The 10,395-nt window shown below is 39.0% G+C and overlaps 1 protein-coding gene across 1 annotated transcript; it reads left to right on the forward strand.

The window, feature by feature from the left end:
• The first annotated feature begins 212 nt into the window (after window positions 1–212).
• LOC111869374 (cuticle protein 10.9) lies at window positions 213–3,431 on the forward strand. The gene is made up of 3 exons (XM_023860860.2): window positions 213–350; window positions 1,709–1,889; window positions 3,078–3,431. The coding sequence occupies exons 1-3, from the start codon at window positions 345–347 to the stop codon at window positions 3,305–3,307; spliced, it is 417 nt and encodes a 138-aa protein (XP_023716628.1). The 5' UTR covers window positions 213–344; the 3' UTR covers window positions 3,308–3,431.
• Window positions 3,432–10,395: the final 6,964 nt, after the last annotated feature.

A 10,395-nucleotide genomic window follows, 5' to 3' on the forward strand; every position in this document is an offset into this window, starting at 1 on the left:
TATAAGATTCAAATTCACGTAATTTATCGTTGAAATAATTAGTATGTGTAACCTTTTTATATTCCATTTGAAAGAATTTATATTCAGGGTTATTTCTTCCTTCAGGCACATTTTGAAGACGTTTCATCATAGGTTTACGCAAGACATTATAGGAGGAAGGACAAGATGTGAGTATTTATTCGTATGTACATATTCCTATTGGTCGGTTTGACTTTTGCTTCTTTTTTTGTTGTTGTTTTTGTACTACGCGTAACACACTTTCACCTGGCCACATACGACAACGAGAGGTCCTCCTCTGTAGTTTGGAATACTTCAGTGAAAGAAAATTCATCTCTGAAATTACAATGAAGGTAAGGCAGAAACTACTTAAACTGAATGTGTATCCTTATGCGTGTTAGTTGTTAATGTGAAGTTATGAATTTGCTAGTGTTATAAAGAAGAAAACTCTCATGATTGGTTTAAAGTGTTAAGAGCTAACTTTCCTGAATAAACGTTTAAAAACAAACTCAAATCACCTACAACACCCATAAAATCTCAGAAAATTTGAACATTCAAGATTCAAGTAATAGTTACTTAGAAAACATTTAATTTACTGTTTTATTCTTAGTTTATTTAATGACATTTCATTATATTATATTGACTTTAATTTGAGAAGGTATGTGGAAACAGTTTGGTCCATTTAATTACTATCCCAGTTATTCTCTTAGAGGAACTGAGGAAATCCACGATTTTCTCAATCAATACAGCCAGTCTCCTGGTTAAGATTGTCTAGTGTTTTTATTTAAAAAACCTGAAGATATATGCAGGTATTGTGTGAAAAGAAGAGATATTATTCGATTTCCGGGTGCGGTTTATAACGAAATGAGTGAGCTCATTGTTTTCATCATGTCCCATGGTGCATGGCTCATCCGTACCGTCCTTGAATGTCTATGATGCAAATGTATTGCTAGCTCGAGGCTGGAACAGGTTCCGTTTATGCCCATAATACGGAGAACGCATGTAGGCAAGGGAATTTAAAGGACAATTTCTAAATACCCTCTCCTATGTAAAGACGTGGAAATTGAAATACAGAAAATTAATTTAACAACAGTGACGTTAATAGCACAATTTAATATTTCAACAAGCCTATAATCATCATAATTCCTCCCTGTTATAGTTCAAGTGTTGTTTGCTAAAAACCTGCTGCCTAGCAATAGGAACGTGTTTACCAAGCCGATGCCCAGAAACGGTCGCTGATTACAGAGTCATGTCTTAGCAACGGGTCTGTACACTACAATATATAAATGGATCTTAGAGAGACACGACATGGTGGTATGGACTGGATTAATCTGGCTCAGGATAGGGAACAAGGGGGAGGGTTCTTATGAACACAATATTGAACCTCCGAGTTCCGCAAATTTTTCGAAAATCCTCGAATAGCTGCGCAACTGGCGACTTCTCACTTCCATGGAGTTAGTTGTGCGATGAATTCAAATAACGCCTGGACACTGCCTTGTAAATAAGCGTCCCCTCACTGAAGGGTTATAGAAACAATTTGAAAGACGTTTTGTTCTTGTTCTTCAGGCCGAAATATGGCTAATTATAATCTCCTCAATTATTTTGATCGCTATAGTGAATTTGCTTGCATAGCACAAATTTTTAAATTGCAAACAACACAATTCTATAGACAATTCATGCGCGTAATTTTAGTCACTTGTAATGCTGACAGGTCCTTGTAGTTCTGATGCTGGTTACGTGGATATGGGCCACTGACCCCAAGGTACCTGTGGATCCTGAAGAGCCTGTTGGACCCCCACAACCATATAGCTTCACCTACGCGGCAGGCCGGTATCCAGGTCATATAGACAGAACACATTCCGAGACAAGTGACGGCTCCGGGACCATCCGTGGTAAGGACGTACTCGTTCACCTCGCTAGCACGTGACTGCTAACATTGGAAGTAGTTGTTTTGCTTGTGTTCTCTGTAAGAAGCCCCTACATGAAACGTCTCCGACATGTGACATTTGCACATGGAGGATGCAGTTTCCTCCGAAATGTTGGTAACAATTTACCAGACTCTACGAGGTTACATACCAGAAAACAGTATTCATATTTTTAGTATGCATGTTTCATAGCCAAAACGCAGTGTTTCACATTTATTTTTTGCCATGGGATCAGGTTAATACTTCGAAATACTGACTGCCACGATTTCCAAAATGAACAAGTTGCCCTATGTCTGCAACAGGAGTGGAAAGATGGTCTCCGCTTCCTGTTCAGGTATTATATTTCCTTGAACATATTTCGTTAAATATTCTCTATAACGTATTTACAATAAGAACTACAGGTCTGTATGCCTGTCTTATCATACACTAGTAGCATACTAGCCGATCATGGTGGCCGCACCGTCTAAGGTATGAAATATTTTCGCTCCCTCGAACACTGGGATCATGGGTTCGAATCCCACTCAAGGCATGAATATTTGTCTGCGTTTATTCTGTGTTTGTGTTGTCCTATGTAGGTAGCGGCCTTGCGTCGGGCTGATCCCCCGTTCAAGGCGTCCTACCGACTGTCTAAAATTAATAAACTGAAGTGAAACGAAGCGTTTCACGGATGCCCTATGCTCCAAGTGGGGCAACAGGAATAGATAGATAGATAGATAGATAGATAGATAGATAGATAGATAGAATGTCATGCTATTATAAGCTATTTAGTAAAACTGATATATTTTGAAGAAAGCAGTCTTCTGGGATTTTGCACCGTGTATATGTGGTGTTAACCGACGTTTCGGAGGAACGTATCGCCTCCATCTTCAGGGTAGAATATATAAGAAATCTGCAANTTTGATTCGCGTTTCAGGTAAATTCGTGACTAACTTCTATCAGACCTATGTTAACCAAAATAAGAAGAGCCCAGCAAACATCTACCCACTCCCCCTTCCTTTATTTTCGTGAAAAAGCGGAAAGTTTTGTCTAGTGTACTCAGTGGTGTCAAAAGAAATGTTTACTTATACTCAGCCAGTTTCAATTGGCTTAGCGCTAAGGGATTTTCTCAAATCATAAATGAGGCCCTTCCGTGAGATTAGTCTGTCTGTTACTCAGGGATGTTCGCTTACGTTGATCCCCGATACCAAGTGCGGACGGTGGAGTACGTAGCGGACGCCCAGGGTTTCCACCCCGTGCTCAGCAACCCAGTGGCTGACACCCCGACAGTAGCAGCAGCCAAGGCAAAGCACGCTGACCTTTACGCGCGCATTGCGGCGGAGCATGCGCGCATCGCTGCTGAGCGCGGCCCCGAACAAGAGGATCAGACGCAGCACCTCAACTACTGATGTGGCTCCAGAGCACTCCAGAGATTTGTGTAAGGCGATGGAGAGGGGAGCTGTATTTCGAGAGTGTGTATATACCGTATTTACGCATGTATAGGCCGCACATTTTTTGCCAAAAATTCAAGAGGAAAACTGGGGTGCGGCTTATATTCGAATTATTTTCGCTAGTTGCGAACTTAGGAATGTTAAACGTTGCCAAATTTCGGAATAATTTCTACTCCTGAAATAATATTCCAAGAAAATTATTTTTTCTATAATTTCTGTCTGAAAATTGTGCTGCGGCCTATACACGCACGCGGCCTATACATGCGTAAATACGGTATTTCATTAGTTCTATTGAGGTATAAACCGCAAAACTACACCATAGCTCAATTATATATTTCAAGGTGTTCAGTAAAATGCAGATATAGGTTTCGACGTTATAATTTCCTTTTAAAGCTGTACCTATATAACACCGCAATAATTTGAAATCATGATTATAATTATAAGATTTGTATAAAAATTTCAGAATGGTCCTAAGTCACACTGAAAAAAAAAAAAGAAATTGCATTTCGTACCGTTGTGATAATCTGTCCAGCGCAAATAGCTGGTATTAAGTACAGTACAGTGAAAGGTGCCTAACTTCAGTACGCCCTAAATATAAGCCACAAATTTGTATATGAATTCATGAAGTCGAACCGAAGCGAAGCGCCCGCATTAACAGGAAACAATAAATGCTTCCTTTCCGAGTGATTGCGGCATACCGTTGACTTTATTGCTGTCACAATTAACATTTGCATTTGTTACGCAATTCAACAGAGGAGCGATAATTTGATTAAGATTGTAATGCAGATAATTTTGCCCCTTGTATTAGTTGGCTTGCAAACAGTGCGATATGTATCAAGAAGGCACTATGTCTGTAAATGATCTTGTATGCATACTGTATATAATTTGTACGTAAATTAATCTCTCAAATAAAAATAATTGAACAGTCATAGAGCTGAATTATAATTGAAGCCCTACTACATGCGTTTCAACTGAGCGTCCTAATAAGTTACAAAGGGCAATACTGAGCTACGTGCCAGAGGGACTATATTGTCGCGTTTTTCCTAGGCAACGCGACAAGAAATTGTGTGGGTCTCGGATTTGGACGAATATGTTTATTGGACAATCACGCTTTACACTCACTAATACAATCACTCGGACTTATGACGTCTTCAGACATTTCCTCTTCAACTGTTAGATAGGCACCGCTAATCTCTATGGAGAATCTTGCTCTTCGTTCTTCAAAGCTGGACTGACTCCTGCTCTAGTCGGATACAAAGTGACTGGTCTCTTGCTGAAGTTGGACTGTTATATCCTGCACTCGGGCTGAATATGGAACACCCTGTTCCTGGTAAATATAAGTGCAGGGATCTCACCTTCCAGCCACACTATGGCTCTGGAGTCCACTCAGCCTCTAACAGAAATAAGTACCGGGAATCTTCCTGGGGGGTAAAGGGCGTCCGACGCGTAAGGCTGACAACCTTACCGCCATCTGTGAACCAATTGTCTAGAGAAAATGTGGGAGCCTCGACGTCACACAACCTTATGGGCTTTCGCGGCCTATTACAGAGATGGCTTAAGGGGAAGACAGAATACCAAGAAGGCATTAATTACTGGAGCAGATTATGCTCTTGTATAAGCTTTGCGCGCTGTTTGAAGAAATAATATGAAGGTCGCTTGTGCCCTTTCATCGGCCTAGCTGCATGTGACATATTCGAAATAATTTAACTAATTTAGATGAAATTTAGTATTGAGACCTATAAAAATGCTGAGGGGACTTTTTTTTCCTTCAGAGGGCAGGAAGAATTCATCATATGTAGATCATCATCATCAGTAATCTGTCAGACGACAGGTCCACAGTCTCTTCCAAAACAATTCCTCCACTTAATGCGATCTAGAGCTTTCTCCTTCAAATGACAGTATCCTCTTCTGTCCCCAAGGTCATCCAGCATCTTCTTACGTCTTCTTCCTCGTCTTCTGGTCACTTCTATCCGCCCATCTTTATTTCCTTCGATAACTTCTTTTAGAAGGCAGTTTCTGCGTAAAACATGACCAATCCAATTAGCCTTCCGTTTTCTTATTTCGTGTAGGATATTCCTCTGCTCACTGACTCTAATTAACACTTCTTCATTTCTTACACAATCGGTCCAACTGATCTTCTCCATCCTTCTCCAACACCACATTTCGAAACATATATAGATAGCTAATAAAATTTTCTTAAATGTATCAAAGTTTAAATATGTGATAGCGTCAGTACTACAGCAATTACTTTCATGAAGGAATCAAGATCGGATGAAAATATGGCGATACTTGCTGCAATTCTGTCAACAATATTTTGTCCTGCAGTCTCCTACACACAAATATAAACATTAAAACACACAAAACTGTAATTTGGCAACAAGCATATACAAGCTGTTTATCTAACATCATGATAGATTATAATTCACAAATCATGAAACAGGATCTACAAAATAGTAAGTCGTAAACAAACTTAGCGGCGCAATTTTACGAGTTAAAACGGACGATGAAAAATGTGTACAAATCTAGTTTACATGATGGAGCGACATGTATGTGACAGAAGAAAAACATTCCTTGTTCATTTAGTAATTAATGTTGTGAGTCACTGTTTGGCGTTCAAAATAAATTATATGTAATAAAAAGATTACAATATTTATATACACTTTTTAGCTTACACTGAACATATTTCCACATAAAATATGACTAAGATGACATTGTAGTGCGCCTATACAAAACTACAAGAGCGTGAACATAATGGACAGATGGGTCTGTTTGTTGTTTTATCAGTGATGTAACTTCTAGCGTCTGCTGTCGGATGTGCTTATTGAAGAGGAAGTCGTTTGCTTTCATATTTTCGTATAAATGTGGGGATGAAGTGCCAGTATGAGTAATGTTGTGTTCCTCATCAGGAGAAAACGACGCACATCAACCGACATGAAGTTGCTTCTTATGGTCGCAGGCTTGGTTATTGCCATGTGCTGTATCATGGTAAGTGTGTTCTGAATTAAGGCTGTCTCTTATTCATGGTAAAATACTTGTATAATACAAATATTCAGTTACTCAGTCTGATCAGCATATGACAGGATTTCAGGTCGCTTTTTATTTCAGAGTATGGGCCAAACCATCTTCGGGAGACGATTGGTCATCTAGGTCTTTGGTAAAATGGAATGAAGATTAAATTCCATAGCATCAGAGCCCAAAATCGGATATGATTCTGAGCCACTTAAATCCAGTTCACCTCGATACAGCCCATTTCCTAAACATCCATCCACTTAGATATTATTCCCATATTTTTTCAGCTCTCAAAGCGATTAGCTGCTGTTGTATACTCGGTTCTCATTTCATGTTTATTACAGCCTAGTTACATGTCCAGCACACCTATTTTTCATTTAACTACCGAAACAATATTAGAGAAATGCATAAATCGAAATTTTCACTTCTTAGTAATACCTATTCGTCACATTCTTAGCTTCTATACAACTTATTTATTGGGCCGTCACAACACAATAATCAAAGAACTTCAGGGACAACGCCCAGATACAGTTCACAAAAAAAATCTTAGCTTCTCTTTAGTACACAAATAAAGATATAGAAAATATTACTTCAGCCTGATTTGGAGAACTGAGTATTATGTACAATTCTATCATATGGGATAGAAAGCGGTGAAATCCAGTGAAAATCAACCGATGTTTCGGAGGAACATGTCGATTCCACCGTTATGGTCCAAGAGTAAGTTAAGCAAAAAAAAAAAAAAAAATAGAATGAAACACGGCATGCTGCCTTCTTCATGCTTATTTCTTTCTTGACCTACCTTTGGACCCTGAAGACGAAGGCGCTGTGTTCCTCCGGACCGTCGGCTGGCTCTCACCGTATTATACAGCGTAGTATCCCAGAAGACAGAAGTCTTCATAACCGCCGTTGTGTTAACCTCAGATCCAACAAAAGGACCATTCAAATAAGGGGCAGTTAGGTCAATTCGTCCAGGCCGACCTTCTCAAGGCAGCGGTGCATGTTGCAACTAAGAATATGGAGTAAATATCAGTAAATCGCGCGCTAAGCAGGTCTACGGCGTATCTAAAAAAAATCTAACGTGAAAATATATTTTCTGCATAAAACAAATTTTTCGAAAAACACATAATTTTCAGAAGGGTGCCTAATACCTTTATAAGATACTGCATGAACATGTGGTGAATTTTTTCAGTGGGACAGTGTGGTATACACGGCCCAAGTCCCTGATGGCCCCCACATTCCTGGAAAACCTGGGGGACCTGCATGTCGGGGTGGTCGAGGCAACTTCCCACCAGTAAACGGTAAGATACTGTCACGTGTATTAGTCACTATAGACGGAGTTTGGATTCGTGCCTCGATTTATTGACCACTTACGGTTCGTAACTACAAGTAATTGTAGCGCCATCCCTAATCTTGGCACATTACACATCACTATGGCACACGTTAAGTCTTCTCAGTCTTTTTCACTAGTCGTTTCCTGATAATAGATCTTAACAATGGGGATTCTTCAGCTTCTGGGTTCACGACGTTACTGTCCGGCGAATATCCCACAATTGAACTCTTGCTCAAACTGACTAACTCCCTGGCTGGAGGCCATCTCACACCAGCCTACTAGTCTTCTCTTCACAGACTGACTGATCGAACTCTCAGCTAACTGTCCTGGTTATAACATCTCGTCACTGACGGCGTAAAAACCGCTGTTCTTCTGTTGTAATTAAATTGTATTTATTAAGCATCTGCTGCCTAGCAAAGGCTATTATCTCATTGTTTGCTTCACGGTCGTTGCCTAGTAAAGGGTCTATACGCCACAATATTTATCATGCGACACATGCAAACTGCCATCAAAGGAGATTCTCCTGATGAAGGAAATAAGCTAATTTCCGAAAAGTAGTGGTTTTAGAGAAGTGTTGCAATGGGCGAAAGTCCAGAAGAATCGGTTTAATCAGTTTTGTGTTCTGACTCAGTCAACAAAACTTGCAAACAAATGCATTGAAGGGCATGGCGTTCAGAAAAATAAAATAGACATATCTATATGTAAGCAAAATGTGACTTCTCGTATTTTGGTAAAACTTTTAATAAGTCGACTACATTTTTTAATAAAATTGTATCACCTGAAGCTGAAGTTGAATTCTAACGGTTGCTTCAATAAGTCACACACTGATTTTGACCCAATTCCTTCATCCCAATTAATCAGTAGATATTTTAGTGCTATTTTATTGATGCCGCATGTTGTTAACAATTTTGAAATTGTTATTTTTTATCTGATTTTGTTGCAGCAACAAACTCCACTGGCTGATATCCCACTTCTGAGCTGAAATGGTTGCCGCATTGTTCGGAGTATGAATACTAATACCTCAAGTACTTTTTCACTCACAGTAATAGATTATAACTGTCTGTAAATTTCAATAAAGTAATATTAAAAAAAATATATACTGCATTACAGATTTAAAGAGATGCCTTGAACGTTTAAAGTAAGAAATATTTTTTTCTTCGTCAAATAACCTGACATTTTCATAGATGGCAGTTGCTTAAGAATAAATTGCTAAGGAGGAAGTAATGAGAAGATGGATAAAACGGCATAACGAGGACTACAGTTAGTCACGCTGCTCACCAGATAGGCCTACTGCTACAATGGACAAAAAAGGAGGGTATGATATGTGGAACATGTAACACGTATAACAAATGCACACACGGGAGACACGAAGCTAGAGTTAAGCATAACAATGAAACACGGGTACCATAGTGGTGGCAGATTTGATCATCTCTGTGACTTAAGCTTCTTCTGAAGAAAATTAATGAAACGTGACAAGCGAGGAATACTATTCTTGCACTGTATTCATTCCACGTCATTTCCGATTCATTACTCACTAATAAACATACCATTCGGCATTGTCGTTAAATGAACAATAAATAAATTTGTTTCCTGCTTCATGTTAATTTCTTGCTTAGCTTATTCATATAATAAAAAAAGTAAAAAGTAAGTAAAGCTATTCCTGTAACAGGCCGTGAAGGCCCATAGGGTTGTGAGACTTCGAGGTTCCCACACTATCTAGACCAGTGTTCCGCAACCTTTTTCTACTCGCGGCACATCATGAAGTATCCATGACTCAACACGGTACAACAAAGTGTTATTCCCCTCAAAAACGCATGATATCAGACAATTAATGTAAATACGTAACGTGATCAACTTATTACTATAATATTATTATACTGTTATTTTATTATCATTAAACAGAAATCGACTCGTGCATTTATTAGCAATTAATGAACTTTAATTCACTGTAGAGTGTAGAAAACACACTTCTATTACTATTAAAGCAAATACAGTAATTCTACTCATAGCCTCAATGTGATACTTGCGCCTGCGTAGCTGCACACAGGCGACTGATCCGTGGTGGAATCGTTGACAACGCAAGTCTCATTTCTTCATCGATGGATTTGAGCCGCTCCCTCTTTGATGTCTTTCAGTTAACGTAGAGAAGCCCAGTTCACACAAATATGTAGTTGAAATGGCAATAACTAACTGCCATCTCGGAGATAGCCGGGTATCCACTCCTTATTGCCAACCAAAACGTATCCAAAAGCACTTCGAGAAGTTTTAGTTTCAATGTTCTGTCTGCTTTTAAATCTGCGAGTTCCTCTTGTATATTAATCGGAAGATGTATTCTGAATTCACAACAAATGGATCACGAACCCAGTCGAAATCTTGCACAAGCTCTCCAAAATACTTATTGAATTTCTGCCGCAGCATTTCTAAATGTTCTTTAATTGTGTCCATCACCACTTCATTGCCGTCAGCAAGTGGCCATACAGTCGGGGACATCTCAAACGACTCATCTGTAATTCTCTAACTAGCAACCAAAATTTGTGAACTACTTCAGAGCACAGCTGTGATAGAAATGAAACAACTGTAAAACGCGGGATCTCTACTCTTCAAACGGAAGAAGTGACACTATACCGACTTATTTTTGAAATATTTATAATTTTAATTTTTTTTATTTATTTAAACTTCAGCAATCAGAATATTACACAATTCTATA

This window comes from Cryptotermes secundus, unplaced genomic scaffold, assembly GCF_002891405.2.
Source record: "Cryptotermes secundus unplaced genomic scaffold, Csec_1.0 scaffold584, whole genome shotgun sequence".
Classification (NCBI taxonomy): domain Eukaryota; kingdom Metazoa; phylum Arthropoda; class Insecta; order Blattodea; family Kalotermitidae; genus Cryptotermes; species Cryptotermes secundus.

Excerpts from the sequence above, each read along its gene's own strand:
- LOC111869374 (XM_023860860.2), top strand. Across the intron at positions 1,890-3,077 it reads CGGCTCCGGGACCATCCGTG|GGATGTTCGCTTACGTTGAT; the intron begins GTAAGGACGTAC and ends TCTGTTACTCAG.